Genomic DNA, 24960 nt, shown 5'->3' with positions numbered 1-24960 from the left:
GCTGCTCCCAGCCAACCCTCATGCAGCAACTGGATGTTAAACTGTAGCCTCAGCATCCATGATGGGAAATCATCTCATCCTGCAAATTTTTTTATTTTTTATTTTTTGGGAGGGGGACATCCCGGGAAAAAAAAAACAAAACAGAAAAAGAAGGAGTGATGTAATCAGACAAATATGCTTGAGTCATGATGTCATAATATCAGACATCTGGAATTTGCTGCAATGAGAAAAGCGACACCACCCTTTATCTGTTATTTCCAAAATTATTTCCAAAAAGCGAAACACATCATCTACATTTTTTTTTTTTAAAAAGAGATCTTTATCTGCAAGTTAGAGCTGTTATTCTTTCCAGATCTTATTATTTCATCAAATTTAAAGACTTGTGTGCTATAGGAGAGGTAGAATTCAATGCTTCTTACTGTACTTTCACTCGTTTGTTTGGTCTAATCTTGCCGGTGGAAGTCCATTTGTATGCAAAGATGCGTTTCCAAAATCTTCATCATCATCAGTCATCTGAGAGGAGAACGCTTCTGTCTGCATTAAGTTTATGTTGCTCCGGGTTCTGCAGTGCGGCCTGCCTCTAGTTTATGTATGCAAACCATTGTGGTGTTTTATTGCGTTTAAAAAGCCGAGCCCTGCTGTTAATCTGCACATTTAACCCTCATGCAACACGTCCTGAACGTGGCTCCTCATCTTCTCTGGGGATGTTGTTCATTTCACTGAGTGATCAGATTGATTTTGTTGTGACCGACAGGCAAAATAACAACCGATGGAAGTTGGATGGAAGTGTGTGTGTGTGTGTGGGGGGGGGGGGTGGGGTGGGGGGTGAAGGATGAGTCTGGGGTGAGGCTGCATGTCTTTCTAATTCTGATTCTGAGACGTCATCATACTTTCTGACACTTACACGATTTATAATTTTACCCAACTAGTTGTCACGGCGGCTGCCAAGCATCCATCACTTTAATTTAATTCCAAATAAAATTCAATATTAACACTAATTAAATGAATTGCATTGATTTATGACCGGCGGTGCAACGAGGCCACGACTAAAGTGGAGATTGTGCAATTTTCCAGCTTTTGAATCAGGCGCTGCAATAAGTTTAATGTCAAATTCCTGCAGATCCTGAGATGGGGATCGAACCAACAACCTTGCAATTGGAGGACAACCCATTCTGCTGCATTTAAATCCCTCAAATGTAATCAATAACGTCGTCCGAAGGCAGGCCTGGTGTGAAACGAACGCAAACTGGAGATAAAAGAAGTTTCCCTTTGCGCAGGAAATATTCCACCAGATTTTAACCTTGTGGGCCAATTTGTCACCACTGAAACATCAACAGCAAACACCCCCCCCCCCACCCCACCCCCACCCACAATGAGAGAATTTGGCAAACCAGACACAGAGCTGGAGTTGTCATTAGCAGTCTGGGCTGGAGAACACCCACAGCATCGCTGGAGGTCCCTGAAGGCATCTTTGTGCATGTGTGCGTAAGACTGACTGATAGTTGACTAGTGGTAGAGCGGCTTGATTTTAATTGGCTGATCCCCCCCCCACACACCCTTTTCCCTCCCTCCCCAATGAGCGCTATAATTAGACCAGGAGCCGCGCTGGGGGGCGGGAGGAAACGCTTCTGTTTTCTCCCGCACAATTCCTCATCCTCTGTTTCCCCCCTTCTGCATTGAGGAGGAGAAACTTATCCCTGACCCCCCCCATGCCCCCCCACCACCCTGTCCGTGCCATGTCTCCCCTCTCAGGCTTGTACTTCAGCCTGTGTCCTTGGTTAGTAGGCTGATCTCTCCATCATTAATTAAACATGATCACAAGCTTTTGCAGGGCCGTGCCCCCCCCCCAGCTCCCTCTCTGTTCTACCCCCCCCCCCCACACACACACACAATCCGATCCCTCCTAACTCCTCTTCTTCTCTCCAGAATCAGAATTTTATTTCCCATCCAAAGGTCCTGCTTCCTCTTATTTTTCCTTATCCGTCCTTCCGCAGTTACCTCTCCTCATCCTGCCCCCCCCTCCCTCCCACCCCCCCCCCTCACCCACCCCTCACCCACCCACCTCAGGTAGTCCCTTTAACAGAACTTAATTATTCATGATGGCCACCCGGGAGACAGATACAATAGATAGATAGACAGACAGCGATGAATAAATAAAAAGGCAAAAATGATATATCTGGCATCTGGTATTTGTCTGAGGGTGTGTGTGTGTGTGTGTGTGTGTGTGTGTGTGTGTGTGCGTGTGTGTATGCGCGCGCCCTGCATGACTGTGTATCCCTCCGTGGAAATCCATCCGGAGAAGCTCTTCCACGATGGAGAAACTCTGAGCCAAGGAAGGTTATAAATGGAGAGAAGGGAACCTTCACGGCAGCAAACGGTGCCAAAAAGCGCATGGGCCTGCGCCAAAACGCAGGAGGGAGGTGGGTAAATAAGGAAGTGGGGGGGGGGGGATCTATGCATCCAGTGATGTCTGTTGTGTCAGAAAGCAGAATTAAAAATGTGAGCCAACGTGTTACGTAACATGCCTGCGAGGATCACGTCACCAACTGCAATGTTTGTGCGTAAAAAAAGCAGGACGAGATAAATCCGAGCTGAAGGGAAGACGCGTCTTTACGCGCGTCTGGGAAAATCAGACACGCTCTTTACTGTTGTTTAGATTTAAATAGAATATCAGGAGTTGGTATTTTATGAAGGGGATTCGGTGCAAAACAAAAAACAAAAAAAAAAAACGTTGCTAGAATGCAAGAAACAAACAGTGAGTTTGAGAAAATGGTTTAATATTCATGACATGATCTGTTCGTGCAGAACCCCCCCCCCCCTCCACACACACACACACACACAATGCTTTGACTTGTTGGGAACTTTAAAAAACAACAACAACAAGAACTTAAAAATAAGTTTCAGAACAAGTGAGTTCATCTAACATTTTAAATCTTGTCCAGAATAATTTGCAGTGTTCCTGGAGAGAAGGTTTGATGTGGCGCTAATTATAGAGCGCGTCATGATGGTGCGTTCAGGGGACTATTTTTGGACACAGCAGTTTTTTGGGGTTTTTTTTACATCAAGAAAACAAGACAACATGTGTGATAAAGTTTGTAGTGAATAATAATAAAAAAAAGCTCCTAAAATGTTGTGAACTTCACAGTTTATTGAAACATGAGATTGGATTTTTTTCCCCCCCTGTGTGTGGATTACTGATGCAAAATGTTGGATTTACTCTAAATCACATCAATTTGTTACGCAAAAATGTTTTCACTCTGTTAATTGCTTCAAATTAGCTGGAAGACACACAAACACACACACACACACACACACACACACACACACACACACACACACACACACACACACACACACACACACACACACACACATATAGTAATAATAATAATAATAATAACTGGATGTGGAGGCATATCTGGCTCTCCAAGCGGTGACCTGCGCTTCAGGCGGTTGCACACATCATCGCAGTCACCATGGCAACAGAATAGCCATTTGTGATGTTCCCTACAATTGCATCCACATATAGCCGAGGCTCTTTTATTATCCTCCCTTTTCTTTTTCTCATCGATCCGGCGTTTCCTTTCATTTGCAGACGGACCTCTGACAATCTGGGTCTCTTCTTTGTGGGGATTTATTTGATGTTCTGTGTATGTGTTCACATAAAAATTCTGTGTGTGTGTGTGTGTGTGTGTGTGTGTGTGTGTGTGTTTGCACTTTCCACAGCTCGACTGACAGCATGGAGCGATCTCTGGGGATGACACCCTTGGTTTTCAGCTTTCAGACGATAACAGACAGATTAACCCGGCCTGACGTCCTGGTCTGAGCTCAGGTCGACCACGGCGCCTCTCGAACCCACGGCGTCTCCAAGAACCGATGAAAACGTCAACGCTCTCGTCTGCTGTAAATATGTTTGTCTGCCTGGGGGGGCACTCAGGCCTACCTCGCCTACACCAGGGCGTCTCATACATTTATTTATTCGAGGCAGTCTGCCACAAAATCAAAATTCCCTGCCACATATATTTTGTGTTTCTGGATCTGACTCCCTCCCCCCCCCACTTCACAGGCCTCCCCAGATACATCAATTGCTGCTGAGGTATATTTTGTTGACCCACTTCTGCATCTTTTTGGACTGTTTCTTTTGAATCTGTCTGAGCGAAAGCTGCCATATTCCATCAGTCAGCTGAGGTGAGTTCATCTCGCTCTACCCCCTCCTGACTGAGGTGGTGGTGGTGGGGGGGGACATGAGGAGGGACTGATGCTCCCTTTCTGTCACTCAAAGATGAGACAGAAATCAAGGTGATAGGGAGGCTATCGGTTAGCAGCTAAGTGAAAGCTCTAAGGCAGACACGCGCCAACTGCGGCCCGCGGGCCACATCCGGCCCTTTCTACATCCCTGACCGGCCCATGTGAGGCCAATCGTAAATTACGTACACATGAATTATACAAATGGCATAAATTAAACACCACAATTTAAAATAACTTAATACAAATATTTATCAGTATTATTATCAGCACCAGATGTGCAAAATATTGTAAAAATGAATGCCCCACCCCTGCGCTAAGCTAACACGCTATTATTTAATGCTTTGCTGCATCGTCCTCATTCCATTCATATCCGCTGTGACTCATTTCTGTTTATCGAGCAATGAATGCCGTTTACGAGTCGTTTTTCCGTCGGGTTTCTCAATTTGTCACGGTCACAGCTTTTCCTTTGCATCAAGTCTCACGATGTTTTTCAACACACATGCACACGTATGTGGAAAAACACACGGATAAAAAAATTTAAAAAAAAGGAAGAAAAGAAGTGACATTCCCAACTCTGGAAACGGGGGAAAACAACAGTCTGGACAAAAGTTTGACAGTAAGATTTAATGAATGAACAACCATGCTGACTGAACACGATCACATGACGTCTCCTCGTCGTCTTGGCTCGAAGTTTGAGTTAAAATTCAGCTGTTTTTTTTCTACATGTGGACCTCAAATTCCAAAAAAAAATGACTTCCAAAACAACCAAACGCGACAGAAGATGAATGAACTCCCTCACCTCCTTCTATCTATCAGCCTCTCGCTGGCGGAGGGGTGGGGTGGTGGGGGGTGGGGGTGGGGGGGTAATTCTCATCTCTGCAAAGACATATCCTCTCGCCGGCGACACGTGTTCCACCAACATCTAGTTATCGGCCTTCGCCGCTTGCGAGTCATTCAAATTCAAACACAGACAACACTTTGTTTTTCCCGTCGACTTGAATGGAGGCTGTGTGTGTGTGTGTGTGTGTGTGTGTGTGTGTGTGTGTGTGTGTGTGTGTGTGTGTGTGTGTGTGTGTGTGTGTGTGTGTGTGTGTGTGTGTGCGATCGACTCCCTTCCAGATCTAGCCGTCGCTCCGGATGACGTGGAACAGCGTGACGTTGTAAAGCACCTGGTGTCCGTTGTTCCAGGTGTACAGCGCTCTCTCTCGGGGGTTGTAGTCCATCATGCTGATGTGGGAGTACTGGTTGTGGAAGGGGATGTCGGTGTACTCGTAGCTGGACGAGTTGGTGTGGTAGGCGAAGTGGACCTTGGCCCCCGCCAGGTGGGAGTTGGTGACGTACAGCGTGCCGCAGATCATGAAGGCCTCCCCGGCGCTGCGCTTGGGAAACCCCGTGTCCCAGCTCTGGAGGACTTCCAGAGAGCGAGAGTCCAGACGGCTGACCTGCAGACGGGGGGGGGGGTTCATAAAGGAAGTTCATAAAACAGCCAGCAGGACGCCGTCTGCCCCTCAGTGAGAGGTCGTCAAGACAAGATGGAGGGTTTTTAGACTTGTTTTAAAATGAATCCTTCTTCTATATCCCACACACACACACACACACACACACACACACACACACACACACACACACACACACACACACACACACACACACACACACTGTCTCACCAGGCCTGTCGTGCATTGCGACAGATTACAGTATTTGATGCAGAAACTTTCATTATATATATATATATTTTTTTTTTTTTTAAATATATTTTTATGTATTTTTTTTATAAATAAAATATTTGTATTTATTTTATTAAAATATTTATATTTTATATTTTTATATTACAGTAATCTCCCGCGCATCGACACGCGCGGCTTCACCTCATTGCTGATTTTTAGGAGGTAGTCATGTGATAAGGGTACGAGCGTTCTATTGGCTGACGGCATCCGGAAGTGTGCTGCGTTTTGTGAGTCTCGGAACTTCCGTGAAAAGGAAAAGAAGAAGAAGACTGTATATAGCTCATATTTTTATATTTTTAAATCTAAAAAAACACAACCTCATATTTGATATTTGCTGTTTAGTTAGTTATCATAATGATGACACAATGACACACACACACACGAGGGGGGGGTTGTACCATAATGTTTCCAGCGTTCGGGATGGAGGTGTAGACGGCCCACAGCCCCATTTCGTCAGCCATGAGGTCGATGTCCGATGACCCCCCCCAGCTGTAGGGGAAGGTGTTGTTGTACCCGGCGCCGCTCAGGCTGCGCTGCAGCAGCACGCTGCGGGAGCGGAAGTGGTACTGGACCTGCAAACACACACACACACACACACACACACACACACATGCAGACGTGTCTCATTCTGGTTGGGGGGGCATCCAAACCTCTGCTGCCCTTCAGGCACCCCCCGCCCCCCTACCAGGATGTTGCTCTGGTGCTTGTTGTAGTAGAGCGATCCGTTGTAAACCACGTGACCGGTTCCTGCCCAGGGATGGGGCAACAGATGCTGCACAAAGTTCTGCCCCTTGGTGAAATCCCCCATGGTCCTGTACTCCAGCACACGCCGGCCCTTGTAGTAGCCGTCCATCGACCACACCTGGGGAGGGAGAGGAGGAGAGCGAGGGGTGGGATTCAGGGTTCCCATCGCCTCCTGCAGCCAGGTGGGGGAAAGTGGGCGTCGCCCTAAAGATGACTTGTTGTCGAGGGCAACGCAAAGATAATGCACGTATGTCTTGTCTGCATCCCCTACATGATGAGGAGCCTCTAACTGGCCTCCTGATTTAAAATGACTTAGTGCAGACGGCGCAGATCGTTCAACCCACACACAGTTAATGAGTTAACATTTACCCGGAGCAGCTAATTAAACCTGCTTGATGGTTTTCACTTTCACTGTTGGTGAAGCAGAATAGAAAACAGAAGAGGAGAAAAAAACAACAACAACAACACACACACACACACACAACACACACACAGGGGAACGGAAGAAGACGAGGAGGAAGGAGAGGTGAGACGGGAGGGAAATGGAGTGTCGACGGCGCGGAGGATTAATTAACCAGAGAGGTGCAGAGGGTGAGATGTATGAAATGAAAGAGTAGAACGCTGCCAAGACAGAGAGAGAGAGAGCGGAGAGGAAGGGTGTTTCTTTATGGGGGGGCGATCTGGATAGTTTACTGCCGGTACACAGAACCGATAGATCAGGGGTGTCGGACTCATTTTCACCGAGGGCCACATCAGAATAATGTCTGCCCTCAAAGGGCCACATGTAACTAATAAATGTCACTAAATGTAACTCAATTTAACGTAAAATAAATGTAACTGTGAATTACTGCATTGTGGGAAATGTAGTTTTTGGTCAAAGCACACTTTTGACGTATTTATTTTTAGACACTGATCTTTTATTCTCTCGCGGGCCACATAAAATGATGTTGAGGGCCACATTTGGCCCCCGGGGCCTTGAGTTTGACACATGTTCGATTGATTATCAATCATTTCCATTGGCTCCACCCGACTCGACTGCATTTATTTTGTTTTTTATTTAGGGAAAAATTACTTTTTAAAAAAAAAAAAAATCCTCCACCTCCAATGGGATTCAAAGTCAGCCGGGTCACGTGACACGCCGCAGACGTCCGATTGGTCAACTCAAACATGCACTTTGGTTTCCCGCCATTGTCCTGTCCAGAAAGGCTGTTTAATAAAACATCCCTGATATCAGACGGGTCGCTTCAAAACTGGAATATTTATCGAGCATCAAGCTGAAGTCAAATATTTAAATTTCTCACTTAATTTAGGAGACTTTGGAACAAAAAAACATCTGATTTCACTGATTATTCAAAGGTTCCATTCATCTCAGTGAGTGGTTTTCAAAAGCGTCTCTCAATGCTCTTCTTCCCATTTTTATCCCTACTTCACTTGAAATGATCCGAAGAGGCCTCTGCGGTTTAATTCAGTTTAAAAACAGCCTTTCATGGGACTGTGAGTCCCTTTGTTTGCTCTCCTCGCGTTTGATTTGCACCGTTCGCTTCATTTAAAGCGACTCCAGACGCCAGTTAGCGACAAATGGTGCGTGCATATAGAACAAACAGCCTCTCAGACTAAGCCGGGATATTTTCAATTCCATCCTGATAAAATAACTCGCAGGCCGTGAAGTAAATCTCTTCGTCATGTAATTAAGCTGAGAGACAGAGAAGAAAATCCTCAGTTGTTAAATAGAAATATCAAGTCGTGCATCCGGCGTGTGTCACAAATCACAGCCAGGGTTTCATTTCCTTTACGTTTATTTCATAAAACCCTCAAATTCAAGAAGAAGACGAAGAAAAAGAAGGAGAAGAAGAAGAAGAAGAAGAAGAAGAAGAAGAAGAAAAAGAAGAAGAAGACTGCTGGAGAATTGCGGGTTTTCGTTTTTTCAGCTCACAGTGGAGTCATGCCTCCTGCTCGCTTTCTCCTCTTTCGTTTTTTTCTCCAACAATAGACATGTTTCTCCATCCTCCTCCTCCTCCTCCTCCCCTTCCTCCTCCTCCTCTTCCTCCTCTCACACCATCAATGGAGGCTTCTTGACAGATCAGGGGATATCCACACCTCAGCAGATGTTCCTCCACACAGCGACAGGTGTGCACATTTATGTGGACAATAAAATGCGAGCCAGCATGTATTCACTCACACACACACACACACACACACACACACACACACACACACACACACACACACACACACATGCACTGATGAGCTTATGAAGAATTCATAAAAGCCAAACGGGGACCCAGTGCAGTCGTCATGGATACCGGATGATGTATGAGAAAGCTTTTACTTACAGTATATATGCGTGTGTGTGTGTGTGTGTGTGTGTGTGTGTGTGTGTGTGTGTGTGTGTGTGTGTTACCCCCCCCCCCAACTGAGGATACGCAGCTCGTCCTACCTGGATATTTATTTCTGAGTCCCTCTGACATGATTTATGGCAGGAAATGAGATTTAAAAAACACACAAACAGAATGTTTTTGTGTTGCTGCTGATGAACAACAACCTTCTGTAACGACCTCATGAAATACCAAAGGTCTCCGGGGGTCTCGGTGTTCACGCTGGCAGCGTTCACAAACATCACCGCTTATATTTAATATCAGCATTGATCCAGAATGAAACGCTGCCGGTGGTGGTGGTGGTGGTGGGGGGGGGGGTTGATGCTTTATTAAACTTTTTGTTCCACATCTATTTAATACAACGGAAAATTCAAATGGGTAACACACACATCCAGGTGTTCTCTTTGCGTTTATCACGGGTCGTCACGGCAGCGAGCGAGCACGGACCGACCCCACCCCCACCCCGTCGTTTGCATTTGAAGGATTTTTTTTAAAATTTTTGTTAAAAGCTGTAAACTTGCGAGGAATTTCATCATTCATCCATGAGGCGGCTCGGCTTGGATCTGTTTTTTTTTTGTTTTTTTTTACTCCATCACCAGTGATTCTTCATGGAAAAAAGCTGTTCAGAACAGGTTGTAAAGTGTTCAGATGTGATAAAAAAATAAATAAAATATTTTTAAAAATGCAAGAATTAAATGATGAGAATGTCTGCAGCGAGATATTTGACATCAATTTCAAAATGCATCCACGCTTGTAAGTATATTAGAAATAAATAAATAAATAAAAAACCTCCAACATTTTCCTCTGTAAATATTTTATGATGAGGAAAATGTTTGTCAGGCCTTAAGGATTCAGACGGTGAATTTTAGTTTGAAGCACTTAATGGAAATATGAGTGTTTGTGTATGAAAAAAACAAAAAAAAACAAAACTCCACAGGGGGGCCATTAAGGCTGCAGAGGAGAAGGATGTAAAAGTGATTTCAGCACGTTTACAAAATTTATATTTCATCAGGTTATATTTATGATGCAAATCCACCAAGATCGTTTCCTAGATTTTTGAATAAAGAACATTACTTTACAATCCAGTCTGGAAGGTCTAATAGAGACAGAGATGGGGAGGAAGTGGGGGGCTTCCTACACCTGATACAGTCATGCAAGCAGACATGGGGGCCCCACAAAAGAGCCTGCACCCGTAACCTTGTTAGGGGAACAATATTCACGCCGGTAACTGGGAAACAGGAGGCAATAACTGGGATACTGTTGCTGCGAATAGCTCCGACTCATCGCCAGGGAGGCTTTAATGGGGAACAGGCAAGGGTCACCATGGCGATATAAATCACAGTCAGCAACTGGGAGACAGTCGCCTTGACAACTAGCTTAATATGCTCGAGCACGGTGCGTGTGCAGGAGGAGGAGGGTGAAGCCGGGGAGGCGTGTTGGAGGAGGAGGAAACACGGGAAACACAGTAAAATGAGAGAACATGTGAAGAACTTTAAAACGCCTGCTTCATTTGTCTCACACACACACACACACACACACACACACACACACACACACATACACACACACACACACACACACACACACACCTACCCTGCTATCGGAGCTGGGAATCATGGCGTCGCTCATCCAGGAGCCGAAGCGCGACCCCGACGCTCTGACGGTGATGGGGCTGCTGACGGCCGTCAGACGACCGCAACCTGGGAGCGGAGGGGCAGATACGTGGGGTTACGTTCAACCACCGAGATGCAAAGCATCCTGGGAAAGTCATGTTAAATTATGGAGTGGATGCAGCTCCAGGCACTTTAAGGTTGTTTTTTTTTTTCCAAAATAAAGCTTTTAAAAACTTGCTGTCATTATGATGAACGCCACCAAATTAAACCCACCCCAAAAAAAAAAGTTACTAGAATTCCCATAATGCAACGGGGCATCACATACCCAGTTTGTTCATGCAGCTGTGCAGCCGGGTCTCCAGCAGCAGCACCCTCTGCTGCAGCTCCTCGTAGCCGTACGCCCCGATCTCCTCCTGGATGCTGGCCAGCATGAAGGACAGGTTGAGGAGCTCCAGTCGCAGCGAGGCCAGCGTCTGGAGGTCCAGCCGGTACTGGTCCACCACCGACAGCAGGGGCCGCAGCTGAGACATCTGGCCCTTCAGCTCCTGGATGAGACACGGAAGCCAAAGGGATTAGACGATGGAGGGATCCCAACGACGGATGGATGATATTCTGTTGGTTCAGAGGTCAGATTTACAATCCTTTAAAAGGTTTTCCTTTTTAATTTTTCATTTAATTATTACTAGAAAGAAAAAAGTACAAAAAGGAACAAAGTTAACTCAGATTGTTCCTCTTTTTCAGTTTTCAATGTCACATTCAAGCAGAATTTGTTTAAAATTTATTAAATATGATCCTGTTGCGTCTTGGGTCGTAAATTTTTTGTTTCTGGAAAGGTTCAATCGGACAAATTCACAAAAAAAAAAAAAAAAAGGGCGCCAGACTCTGTCTTTGTCGCAGGGAGATGCGAGGAGCCGCAGGAGCCAAATGGAAACGCGTCCCCCAAGACAATGCTGGAGGGACAAACGTGTTCCATCTGGCCCTGGGAACGCCCGGCGATCCCACAGGAGGAGAGAGAGAGAGAGAGAGCGTCTGGGCATCTCTGTTGTCACGGCGACCCAGATAAAGAGCATCTTTTTCCCCCCCTTCTCATTTTTTACCCTCTCATCCACGGTTGAAGACTTTTTCAAGCAACAGCAGGACTTTTTGTTGGCATCATCTTGACATGAGATCAATATTTAACGTCGGGTATAAATTATACGTGTGAGACAAGTGTTGCTTCGAGTTTTCCCTCGATAGAGAACCCTTGTTTGATTTCTCTCTCTTTTTATCCCAGTTTCTTGGATTTCTTCTTGCCCTTAAATCCACCCCCCCCCTCTTAAAATAACAGAAAGATATGTTTTCTTTTTGGAGACGGGAGCCGGATTTGACAGGAAAAAGCAGAGGGATTATAAAAGAAGTGTCAAAAATACATTAAAAAAACCCTCAAACACACGGGAGCGAATCAAAACGCCTCGCGTCAAAATCCGTCCTGGATTCAGCATCTTAAAAAAAAAAATCTCCTGACGCGGATTCAACGCGTTTCTGCACAGATGACCTCTGGTCCCACATATTCCTGCTTCTGTGGTTTTCCATTGAAGTCTTCATTTACATATAAATGTGCGATTATAAACATGTATTGAAATCAGCGACACAAAATGTTGGAAATGTCAGCGCCTGTTGATCGGCAACACTTCACCTGGTTAATCCCTTCCTCGCCTCCTTCATCTCCTGCTCCCTCTAATCTCTCCCCTCCTGCCACACCCCCCCACTCTAACCTTTACCCCCCACTTTACTTAACACACAGTAAAACATTCTATGAAGAAATCAGTTCATATTTTCTATATTCCCTTCTCCTTCTCTCTCGAACCTCCAATCGGTCCATCTATCGGTCTCCATGCATCCCACTGCTTGACCTTCTCTTCCCCATCTCCCTTCTTCCTGTTACCCTCCCTCCACACACACACACACACACACACACACACACACACACACACACACACACACACACACACCCACACACACTCACACATGGGACGGAAACACTCTTTAGTTATTGATAAACTTCCTGTAGCAGCACATTGCATTAATATTCACCAGTTTTTGCCACTCAGTGCAAAGGCAACAAGCTTATGACTGTGAAAACCCCTAAGGAGCAGGAAACATACACACACACACACACATATAACACACACACACACACACACACACACACACACACACACATAAACTAACAGCATAAAAAGTTAAAAACAGACCCCAGAGCCCCCTGATGCTGCTGAGAAGATTCTCTGCAGAAGGATAAAAGGTGGAACGGATTTATGGGGGAATGGAAATTCTCTCTAAGTGTGTGTGTGTGTGTGTGTGTGTGTGTGTGTGTGTGTGTGTGTGTGTGCAGCTCATGCATGTGAATGTTTAATATCTTATTCTTTATGGGTATTTATGAGCGTAGCATTCGGTCTAATCGGTGTTGCTCCTGCTGTTTACTGTCTCAGATGAAAGTTTTAGACGTTTTTCTCCAGGTGTGTGTTGGAGGAGGATCCTGCACAGGTCGCCGCAGACACACACACACACACACACACACACGTTCACACACACGTTCACACACACACTCATTCACACCCATTCGACGACGACGGGGACGTCTCCCTACTCAGATTCCTTTAATTTGATTTAACATTAAGGCTTCTTCAGGTGAAGGTTTACAAACCTTGAACTCTTTTTTTATTCAATTCAATCCCATTTAAAAATAACTTTATCAGTCTCCAAGGGGCAATTGAAGGCACATAAAGCAGGATTGGTGCAGAAAAAAAGAAATGCAGAGGGCATTAATACACAGAAAGCCAACACAAACACTAAAACACATAATAAACAGACACGTATAATATAACAGGAACTCTGAACCAGATCATCTAGTGACATTCGATCATCATAAAGCTGCATACTGTGAGACGGTGTGTTTTCCTCCTTATAAAAGCCACTGGCAGAAACAAAAAAAAAGGGATTTAATAACCCAGAAACTCCTGAGTTGATGATTTGCACATCAAAAGACACTTAAAATGAGGGCTAAATTTGGTTGGAAAGTAGCTCCATCTAAATGTGGATCGTGTCCTTACTGCTGTCTGAAAAGCTTCCTGAATCAATAATGTGGCCCACATATTTATATATAAATATACATATATATATATATAAAAACTTTGCAGACAATCCGGCCCACTTTCACAGCCGTGACGTCAAACAAGGAGGAGGAAAATAGGTGAACACGGTGTTCAGACTGCTGCTGCATGTTCCTGTCAATATTTTTAGGATCCCTGTAAATGGCAGGTGACAGGCAGCCGGCGGTGTCGCCTCCCATTCCTCAAATGCACTTCCTTTCATTCTCTGTGCAGCTCTAGAGATAATCTTCCGCTTGCCTTCCAGCATCATCGTGGAGCAGAGAGCCGAGTCTGATGAGATCAGCGCTCCGGAATTAAGAAGCAAAAAAATATATAAATAAAAAAAAAATCTCTCCTTCAATAAACTGTCACACTTATCCAGCAAAGGAATCTCGACTTCCATCTTTTGCAAATTTGAAAACAAACACAGCAAACTGCAGGAGCGCCCTTCTCCTTCTGTTATGTAAATGTCTTCATTAATATTAAAACCCCCCCTCCCCCCGCCCCGGGTGTGCATTCCAGCTGCTGTTTCCTGTACGGATTGAAGTCTTAATGTGGAAGCTTTGCACATTCCACACAGAGATACCCCCCCTGCCCTCTCACCCCCCAGCAGAGAAGAGGTCACAGGATTGAAACCTTCATGAAAGACGTGCGTCTGGGGCGCAGGAAGGAACCCTCAGCTGGGTGAAATCGATGTCTTCACACCAAAAAAGGTTACGTGTTCCCTACAGCGTGTGTGTGTGTGTGTGTGTGTGTGTGTGTGTGTGTGTGTGTGTGTGTGTGTGTACCTGCAGGCCTTTGGATGTCAGGGTGCGTGGGTTGGTCACGTAGGTGTGCAGGCGTCCGTCCACCCCCCTCAGAAGAGGCTCGGAGTCGCGGACGTACTGCAGGTCTCTGGCGGTCCTCAGGTCCACCACCTCCATGGACTGACTCACGTTCTGGACCTGACCCACAAAGAGGAACCACATGATTATTAAACCGACCCCCCCGAGTGTGGTCTGGAGCATCGTATTTGGAGACACACCCATTTGTTGGATTTAAGATGAAGCGTTCGCACCACACACGCAGAAAACAAATCACACCAAGGGAATAAAGTGGTAAGATGAGGAGAATGAAGTCGTGATGAAGTCACGACCAACAACACACCCGCCGTGGACCACATCCATCCTCCTCCTCCTCCTCCTCCTCCTCCTCCTCTAGAGGCCATTTCCTCCTCCTGTCTGCTCCTCTCTCAGACCCACTTCTTTAATAAATCCATCCAAACGCTGACGTCTTGAATAACGCTGCTGCTGACGTGCCACAGATGGAACACCGGTGTGTTTGTATCCGGCTTCCACTTCATTACGACTTTATTCCATCATTTCATTCCAACTTTATTCTTGTAATATTACAACTTTTTTTAATCACACCATTTTTCTTCATAATTATTCTGAAAATGTTTTTACCCCCATATGGCTCAAATACCCCCTCCTCCCCTCCATTAGAACAGAGATAAAAACTCTAACTAAAACACACCTGTTACAGCATTGAACACTTATTATAAGTCTAATTTAATAATGTTATATAATTGAAGTGCATTACCTCCGTTCATTTGATTAATCCACAAAACAAACTCAGACTTTATTTTCAAGTCTTTGCTTTAGTTATAGATGATTAAAATGGTGTGTGTTTCTCTATGTGTGTGTGTGTGTGTGTGTGTGTGTCTTCCCAAGAGGTGTGCATGACCTCAGAGAGTTTTAATTACTCTGTCACAAGGATCTAATTATTTGGCGGTCCTGTAACAGATGTCTTATCTGCTGGTAATAAATCATGAAGACGGAGCGTCTCCTGCCTCCCTAATGGCTCCTGAGGCTGCATTAATACTAAAACACTCCCGCTGATGATGAGCAGGTATCATCATCATCATCCTCATCATCACCTTTATGGGATGTCTGTGTCGCTAAAGCTGATGGCAGGACTGGAGAAATTAAAACTTTATCCTGATGATGGTTTAAGGTGAAGGAAGTGCAGACGTCAGGAGTTTTGAACTAAAAAATGTGTTTTTTAAAAAAAAAAGTTTTTTAAATATTCAAGGTTGATCCTTTGAGGAGCAATTCTGGAATATATCCACCTGAACCTGAAATGTATTGCCTCTGATTTATAAAAGAGGAGGAAGAGGAGGAGCAGAAGGTTTCATAAATAGAGAAATGAAATCAAAAAAAGAGTCGTGAGGAAAAATTTCTGATGTCTGTACGTAAGTGAGATCCCCATGAGATCCGTTTTAAAACAGCAGATCCTCGCGGGCGTCATTTTAAACGCCAAGCGAACGCGAGCAGATGCTTTAAATATCGTCTGATCCTGAATGGAAAAAAACCAAACAAAAAAACAACAACACAAAGGATAAAAAAATGACCCAGATATCTCCAAAGTGATACGCAAACAAACAAACAAACAAACAGACATTCAAGCGCAAAAAACGCCCACCCACACACACACACACACACACGTCTCCCGCTGTCACACACAAACACACGTACTGACACTGTGGGGAGGCTGCAGACCTGAATGCACACACACACACACACACACACACACACACACACACACACACACACACACACACACACACACACACACACACACACACACACTCGCAGCAGGATCTAGGTGTGACTTCCAGACACACACTGAGCTCATTAACATTCAGAAACACTGGAGCTCTGAGGAGGAGACGTCACTCTGAATGGAAGCTAATCTCTTTTCTCGCTCTTTTCCGCGTGATGAGAGAACAGAAAGCTGCGCCAGGAGTGGATGAAAAACAAGAGTTATAATCCCTCACAATGAGGCTCGCTTTCATTCTGGATGGGATACAGGATGCATATATCCCACCCCCAGCCCACCCCACCCCACCCCAGTTGCACTGGTGTGGGAGATGGTTTGCTGGTCTGGTGGCGTTCAATAATTCATCAACTTCTCTCACAAATCACTTTTTATTCCCCTCTCTAGATACATGCACATGCACAGTGAGAGAAAGGTGCTCACGCAGTCATATATACTGTATATATAGATAGATATATGCACACGCATCCTCACACAAAACATACATGAACACACACACACTGCGGTGCAGGAAAACACACACAGAGAGCCGCAGCCTGCAAATAGAACAAAGAGTTTTCTTTCCCACACATCTGCTGATTCCTTTGAGTCTCAAGTCTTTTGGCGTGTTGAATGACTGGAGGTCTTAAGAGGATGCAGCTACTGATGTATCAGAAACCTAAGTGTGTGTGTGTGTGTGTGTGTGTGTGTGTGTGTGTGTGTGTGTGTGTGTTTTCTGCAAGTGTCAAAACAAAGAGACACTCCAGTGAATATTTCATTCCAGTACACTGCTTCTCTGCCGTGCTGCATGGCAAAGCTGACCGCTAAAACATGCAGCGGTGCGTTCAAGGGTCCGCACCAACACACACACACCAACACACACACACCGCTATACCTGTTCGGTCAGCAGGAGCAGCTGTCGGCTCCGGGGGTCTCGTTTGCAGAGGTTCCGAGCCGGGGCGACCACCGTGCAGACGCACCTGCCGTCCGGATCGGACGCCGTGCTGTACACCTGCCAGCCCTCCTCGGATCCCGGGTAGAGGCCCTGAACACACACACACACACACACACACAAACAGGCTTTATGTGAATGGATCAGCACCAGAATACCAGAGAGGGTCAGCAGAGGAAGGGGGGGGGGGGATCACGTGACTCGTCTGCTTGCTTTTGTAAACAGCTCACATTTAGGAGGATTAACGGATTAATATTAAACATTAAAGCATTAAAGTCCCGTTTTAAACTCATCTGCCCCCCCTCCCCCCCGGTGGAGACGCTAATGGCTTCAGAGGCATTTCCTGTCACGTTTAAACCGACTTCCCCCCCCTTGAAGGAATCTGTCGCGCTCGACAAACGCGTCGATGAAACATTAATGCAGTTAAATAATGAAGCGGCTTTGAAGACATTAAGGAATTCTTTGATTGGCTGGAAAAAACAAACAGACAAAAACGAGCAGATTCAAGTTAAATTCTGATCATGACCTTTCACCTTTCTCTCAGAATCCACTTGCTTGATTCTACTGGAGCCGAATGCAATCATTCTGCACCAAGATAAGGCAGCGAGCATCCATCCATCCATCCATCCATCCATCCATCGATCGCGCTCCCATCATGTGCAAACAGCATGAGCTACTGCAGAAGAATAGCTGCTATTGAATAACACACATCGCCTCCGGTATATGCGTTTGTAAAGGAGTGTGTGTGTGTGTGTGTGTGTGTGTGTGTGTGTGTGTGTGTGTGTGTGTGTGTGTGAGAGCGGCTTTCAAGCATGTGTGTATAATAATTACGGCAGTAAAAATAGCTGTTATTTAAAAAAAATAAAAGCACGAATAAAGCCGCTGCCAAAATCACATTCCATACCCTCCCAAATGGATGCTTTATAATTTGCTTTTTTTTTTTTTTTTTTTTTACATATTAATCTATTTTTTGTGAAGCGCACAAAGAGGCCCATGAGTCACTGCAGCCATTTCTATTTCCCTGTTTTCTAACATGGTACACAATCTCTCCCATGCAGTTCCTTTTATTCAGGTCACACACCGCTGGTGGAGGTGTGAGAAAATATTTCACTTTAACAATGTCTCTTAATAAATTCCGGCCTGCTGGTAGATCTCAGCAGGGATTCCAGGTGCTCCGGTCCAGACTTGTGATTTAAACACCAATTTAAGTTTGTAAAAAAAAAAAAAAAGCAGAGTGCACGCTCTCTGGTCTTTATTGTACTTGACTGCGCCGCAGACATCTGTGTCATGATGGGATGTTTTCCCATCTGCAGCTAAGATCAGCTGTGACATCTCCCACATGTCCGTGTCCAAGGGAAAGCTGGGAGTCGTACTGGAGGGTTTCCATCCTCGCCATCCTCAGCCAGGGCGGATGTACTTCTGGCAAAAAGCCACTGGCTCCCAGGAGCACCGAGAAATCTGCACTAAAAATGATTTCTGCCCTCCTCACAGGCCACATAATGCACATTTCATAACGCACACATTAAATGCGTGTCTTCTTTCTTTTCAACGCTGCTTCTTATATATGTGACAAAAACATGAATGCATAACTTGAAAGCTCATTATAAGTGCAGTAGTGATGGAATATCTTCATTCTTTAATATAAAATACTGAAATTAAAGTAAAACTGACTTGTTTTGTCTGGATTTTCAATATTCAGGGTCTAAAACTTCATTTTAAATTGTTTCAAGGAGGTTTGATTGTCAAACCGGCAGAAAACATTCACTTTGATTAAATTCTAATTTAAAAGTTGGCCAAAAGTCAAGTGAAACGGCCAAACCTCACAGTCACAGGGAATAATTCTTTCTTTTGAATTTATAATAAATTGCATGACCTTAGATAATCTTCCATTTCAACTCATTTCAACTGAGTTTCAAAGTATTTCATCTCATTGTATTAATTTTCCAGCAGCACATTTGACTGTTTTTTTTTTTGTTCTCGCTGCTCTCATGGTGCTGATTTTATGTGAAAGACATTTTTATTAAAAAAAAGCTAATTTAACTACAGAAACAAAGAACAGATGCAGCTATTAACCGAAGATGACAAACGTAGCATAACATTTAAAAGCTGCAGAGCATATTGTCCAATTTTTTAATTCATTATTGATGTGATATTCAAGCTTGAAAGATAAAACATGCATTTATCAATATTTCTGAAATGACACCTGAGCTGCTGTGTCATGATAGTGTTTCTTGATTTAATATTAGGGGGGTTATTTGGGATTGAAGACAGCAATTGTTTCCGAGAACCCAGGCTTTACATGGGAGCACACATGGCACCATGAGCTCAGTTTGGAGCCGTTAATCCAGGTGTTTTGTTTGACCTATTTAGCCGGAACACTTTGGAACAATGCAAAAAGCATGGATGAGCTCCTCCAGACACCCTCCAGCCTGTCGCAGTCGCCCCACAGAGAAGCTGCCCTGCAATCCCTGATAGAGGAGGGAAACGAGAGGTGGAAGCCTGGAGGGAAACGCCTGGTAAATCAATCCGATTGGTTCGGTGTGGGTAACCTTGAAGTCCAATTCACAATGAAACCGGTGGGGGTACGGGGGTTTAGAACAGGAGGACGTGGATGGGATGAGAATAGAAGCATTGTTTGTGCAGACTGCTTGATGTAATTAAAGGAAAAGGGGGGAATGACACCAAAGGACTCCTTTCACACCGGGGGACAGTTGATAAAAATCTCCTCAGCTCAGCCGTTTGGGATCAGAAACAGTAAATCTGGAGCTGACGGAGCTAAAATCCAACAAGGATTGAACAGATTGCAGCAAAAGCAGAAAAGTTAATGTTGATAAAAATGTAAAAAATCATTCTATACCCATTCTATACCCATCTATAGCCAAATGTTATGGATTAACCAATGAAATAATGATTCTAAAGCCTTAAAATAGCTAAAGCTTATTACTAAAATAGACAGAAAACCCATTTAATGAATTAAAGTCATAATATATTTGCTAGCCTAGCATCAATGGCTAAATAAAATTAAAAGCTAACGCCATCATACAAAGCCAAAAGTGCAGTATCTGCAGTATTTTCTGCACCATAAGGCGCACTGGACTATAAGGCGCATCTGATTATAAGGCCCACCTTGATTGGTTGGTTGCGTTGAAGCTAGGTGGAAGGGGCGGGGCCTTTCGTATGGAAGAAACCATCACATGACTTATCGAAGGGGTGGAATCGCTGATTTTATTTTCTAATTTTACTTCCACCTTTGGAGAAAAAAAAAAAGCGTTTTCTAATCTTTATCAATTGATATTTAATAACTTGATTACATATAAATATTATGATGGAGGTAATTGGATTAGATTAAGTTAATAATTTGAATTTAGTTATAAGATTACCCACTTTAATATTGTTAAAGATTCTGCACGGACACACACGTTCCAATTCCTCCCATCTTCTTCTAAAGTGAGTTGCAGTGAATTCCTGCTGAACGTAAAGGTGGGGGGGGGGATGAAGTGACAGGACTTGAGAGGGGGGGGGGCAGGGAAGCATTGATCCATCTTACAAATGCATTCGCTGTTGTCAGAGTGACTTCCAGCGGAAGGAGACCGTCAGTCTGTCACCTGCCGAGGTGAACGCGTCTCCTCCGACGTCTCCATCTGGAGACGCGCGTTTCCCCCCCCCCCCGTTCGCGCGGTTTTTTTTGTTTTTTTTTGGTTTTTTTTTACGCGTGGGCGTCGAACTGCGCGCACTTTGCTGAACTTGCAAAGTGCTGCCACATAGCAGCTGTGAGGTGGCCTGAAAAATAAATCATGCACAACTCGAGTGCCAGCGAATAAATAAATTAAAAAACAACAACAACAACAACAACAACAACACCCCAAAGACACGAACACATTTTGCGGTGCAGATCTTGATGGGATAAAGACAAAACCCACTAAATCAGAAAGGAGCAATCCCACCATACCTACATGATGTTCATCATGACTCATGTGAGCAGGACATAGTATTTATTCATACATCTTTGAGGTTCATCTCCCATATTTCAATTTCCCTGCATGTATCTCCCCAGGTGCTGAGTTCTAAATCAATTGACGTGACCGAGGATTGAGTGTTAACGCGCTCAATCCCGGCTGATTGAAGCGGGGGGGGGGTGGAGATGGAGGTGATGGGGATTGGGGCTTTAAAGGTGAACTTCTCGCGTCATAAATCATTTCATTCCGTGGATCAAACACTCTGAGGTCATACATACGCTGACGATGCGCTCATGTGTGCCCTCAGGAGAGACGACGGTTCCGTTGAGTCCGACCAGGGACGGCAGAGTCTGGGACATCCAGTTAGTGACCATCGCCATGGTGCTGAGCACCGCGCCGATCTTCAACATGGGGACGCTCATTCTGACACGCACACATTGACACACACGCACACACACACACACACACGCACACACACACACACACGCACACACACACGAATCACGCGCAATCCAAACTGTTGACAGCAGTCAGGTTGAAAGCATCCCGGTGCTGCAGGTAATCTAAAGGGGGGGGGGGTGTCTGGGGAGACTTGTTAATTAATAAGAGCCGCGTTCCAAACAGTTTTCCGGTGAAGCCAGAACCAGGATCGTCCCGCCGGGGTGTGCGCCCCGACGCTGCCACAGGTTAGAGGATAAATCCCGGCGCATGAGAGCCGCTCCGTGAGGGGGGGGGGGTGAGGGGAAAAAAAGGCGCAAACATCCAGTCGGCGCTGCGCTCCGGATGCGGGAGACGCGCCTGCGAACGGATGCTCCTCCTGCGCTGTGCGCCTCCAGGACTCCCTCCTCCTCCTGCTCCTCCTGCTGCTGCTGCTCCTGGTGCGTAAAGAAGATGCTGTGTCCGAGCCGGCGCCGCTCACATTTATCCACCAGCTCTCCCTCCCTCCTTCCTCACCCCCTCCCTCACCAACACCCCCCCCACCCCCACCCCACCTCCACCGATTCATCAACTGATCCCGAAGAGCGTTTTGCTTAAATTAACAAAACGGGCAACATAAATAACAATTATGGCAAAAATGAACATTAAATATTTATCCTCTCATCTCATGTTGGTTCTGCCCCCCCCTTTCTCATTAATTTGTCACCATCTAATAACCCCCACCCCCACCCTAACCCCCCAGTAAATATTGTTGAACGCATTGATTTCTGCTCCCCACTGTTCATTTCCTCTCTACTTTCTTTTGTATTGATTCAACGTAAACGCCGACATGAAGGCGCGCTGCTCTGAAATGACCTGTGTGTGTGTGTGTGTGTGTGTGTGTGTGTGTGTGTGTGTGTGTGTGTGTGTGTGTGTGTGTGTGTGTGTGTGTGTGTGTGCGTTAAGGAGTGTTTGCGCTTTTTAAGTGCACCGCAAACTGAAGCAACACTGCCACCGTGAGGGCGGACAGCACCCACCCTCCTCCTCTTCCTGCCCCCCCACCCCTGCCCCCACCCCCACCCCCACCCCCAATTGCCCCCTACATCTTACAGCCACAGGCTCCAAACAGAAGTAATTATCTGAAGATCTCCCTCCATTCAGAATGTTTAGAGCCCTCTCCGATAGAATCAGACAGCCATAAAGACTGAAGCAGGTGAAACGGCGTTTAGGATGATGTTTCAGAGAGCCTCAGGGGTCCAACCCCCCCTCACCCCCCCCCCCACAGATGGAGGATTAGAACTGATAGCTGATTATGTGAGAGCGACAGAAGAACACGGGTGTTCTGTAGCTCACGCCTGCAGCGGTCGTGTGTCGACGGTTTTAACCCAACAACACTGAATGTTTCATGGAGTCTTTGTTCCGATCAGGGGCCCCCCCACCCCCGGGGGGGCGACACACCGCTTATACATTAAACATCCTTCAGCAAATACGCTGGACTGACATCAATATTTTAATCAGCAGCACTTAAGAGAAACGCAGGCGACGCAGAGACGGAGGGTCGCCGCGGAAACATGACAGGACAGCGGTGAGACGCACCTGTAGGGAATTCATGGTCAGGTATCTGCAGAACGTGGAATAGAGAGTTCTACTAGTGAAGAAGAAGGATGTGACAGGTCAAAAGGTTAAAAGATGGTGTTTAAAGAAACCCTGTCAAACAAATATAATTCAGGAAGGAGAGGAAATAATCTCTGGCAGGAATTATCAGGCGTTTTTAATTCTGTCCGATTAGAAATCCTTTAGTGTTGAGGATCAGAAACATCCAGGTTTACATTTTATCATCAGGTTCTAGTCGATGTACAAACACATGGAACATGTCTCGTTATAAATATGTGAAAATCAAAGTGGAACGCTTTTACCCATTGTGTGTATTTCTCTACTTTCACTCAAAATTTGCCATCTTGGGAAAAAAGAAGAAGAACTTTATTAAGTTTATCTCCGTTCATCTGGAAGTTTGGAAACTATTCTGGTTTTTCTGGCTCCTTGGGATTTAAATTTGGATGTGTGTTCAGTGTTTTCTTACCTGAGATAAAGAGATGGCAGAAAGCAGCTGCAGAACCCAAAGGGCTTCAGGTGGACCCATCGCCATCCGGCGATCCTGATGGGGTTCTGCTGATTGGATGCTGACGGCGGGAGAGAGAGGATCACTGGAGAGGAGCGACTGGATCCCATCCGGATGAGGGCGGAGGACTCAGTCCTGGTGTCGGCTGCGTGGTGAGGAGAACTGTCACATGGAGGTGAAAGAAGAGGCGCAGGGAGGGAGGAGCTGCAGAGGCGGTGGACGACTCTCTAACCGGTGTGTGTGTTCAGTCTGAGGCGGCAGGTCGAAGGTCGCAGCATCATTTCCTTCATCTTTTCTGCAGAACGCCTTAAGAGAGAAGCGATTCAGAACGTTTCCGTTTCATCTAGAGTTCAATGTGAAACCAGAAAATGGACAAAAAATAATCAGCAGCATTTTATCATTTTCCAAAAACACATGTTTTTCTATCTTACTTTTTGGCTCGTATTTTAGATTAAATACCTTTTCTTTTTTTTCTCCACACATTAAATTTAAATGTGAGATCAAAACAAGTAAAATTACAGGCGGAAATAAATCTGAGAAATACTTTAGACATCAAAAAAGCAGAAAAGAATAAAATATGACAAAAATATTGGATTCAAACCACAGGAATGACTTTTAGGTCATGACGTCTGAGGAGGAATGATGCAGGAACAGCTGATCCATCTTTCTCTGCCTGGTTTCTTATTGTTTCTGGAAATTGCTGCAAACATTTACTTCTTTTTTGTATTTTTTTTTTAAGTTAATCCAGAACAGTTTTTTTACTCCACACAGAAAATTAGTTCCAGCGTCTAGAAAGGAACAAAAATAATCAGGTGCGGCACCGACGGTGTCTCCGACGTTTAGAGAAATATCGAGATGCTCACACTTGGACGACTTTTATTTCACACCATCTATATTTCATTGCGGAGAATTAGCGGCGACACACCCCTGGATGAGCTGTCCTTATCTGCTTCACCTCATTAAAGTTTCAGCGTCGTTGGAAAAGTCTCTCAGATGTAGTGCGGACGTCAGGATGGGGAAGAGAGTGGGAAAGAAATAAAGAAGATGGGGAGAAATGAGAGTGGACAAAACGTGTGGATGTGGACACTCAGGCTGCAGCAC

The 24960-nt window shown here is 45.2% G+C and overlaps 1 protein-coding gene across 1 annotated transcript; it reads right to left on the bottom strand.

Annotated features, from left to right (window-relative positions):
- Positions 1 to 5093: 5093 nt before the first annotated feature.
- Positions 5094 to 22187, bottom strand: LOC137600239 (noelin-2-like). Its single transcript, XM_068321753.1, has 8 exons — positions 21602 to 22187; positions 17311 to 17460; positions 14627 to 14782; positions 11033 to 11252; positions 10688 to 10794; positions 6661 to 6837; positions 6374 to 6547; positions 5094 to 5690 (listed from the first exon to the last, which is right to left on the bottom strand). Exons 1-8 carry the CDS (start codon positions 21743 to 21745, stop codon positions 5370 to 5372), a joined length of 1449 nt encoding a protein of 482 aa, XP_068177854.1. The 5' UTR covers positions 21746 to 22187; the 3' UTR covers positions 5094 to 5369.
- Positions 22188 to 24960: the final 2773 nt, after the last annotated feature.

This window comes from Antennarius striatus, chromosome 8, assembly GCF_040054535.1.
Source record: "Antennarius striatus isolate MH-2024 chromosome 8, ASM4005453v1, whole genome shotgun sequence".
Classification (NCBI taxonomy): Eukaryota; Metazoa; Chordata; class Actinopteri; order Lophiiformes; family Antennariidae; genus Antennarius; species Antennarius striatus.
This window is presented reverse-complemented; position numbering and strand designations above follow the sequence as displayed.

Coding starts and splice junctions, on each gene's coding strand:
- LOC137600239 (XM_068321753.1), bottom strand. CDS start 21,745: ATGAGCGTCCCCATGTTGAAGATCGGCGCGGTGCTCAGCACCATGGCG. Junction 11,253..14,626: donor TGACATCCAAAGGCCTGCAG/GTACACACACAC, acceptor TGTCTCATCCAG/GAGCTGAAGGGCCAGATGTC. Junction 10,795..11,032: donor CAGCTGCATGAACAAACTGG/GTATGTGATGCC, acceptor CTCCGCTCCCAG/GTTGCGGTCGTCTGACGGCC.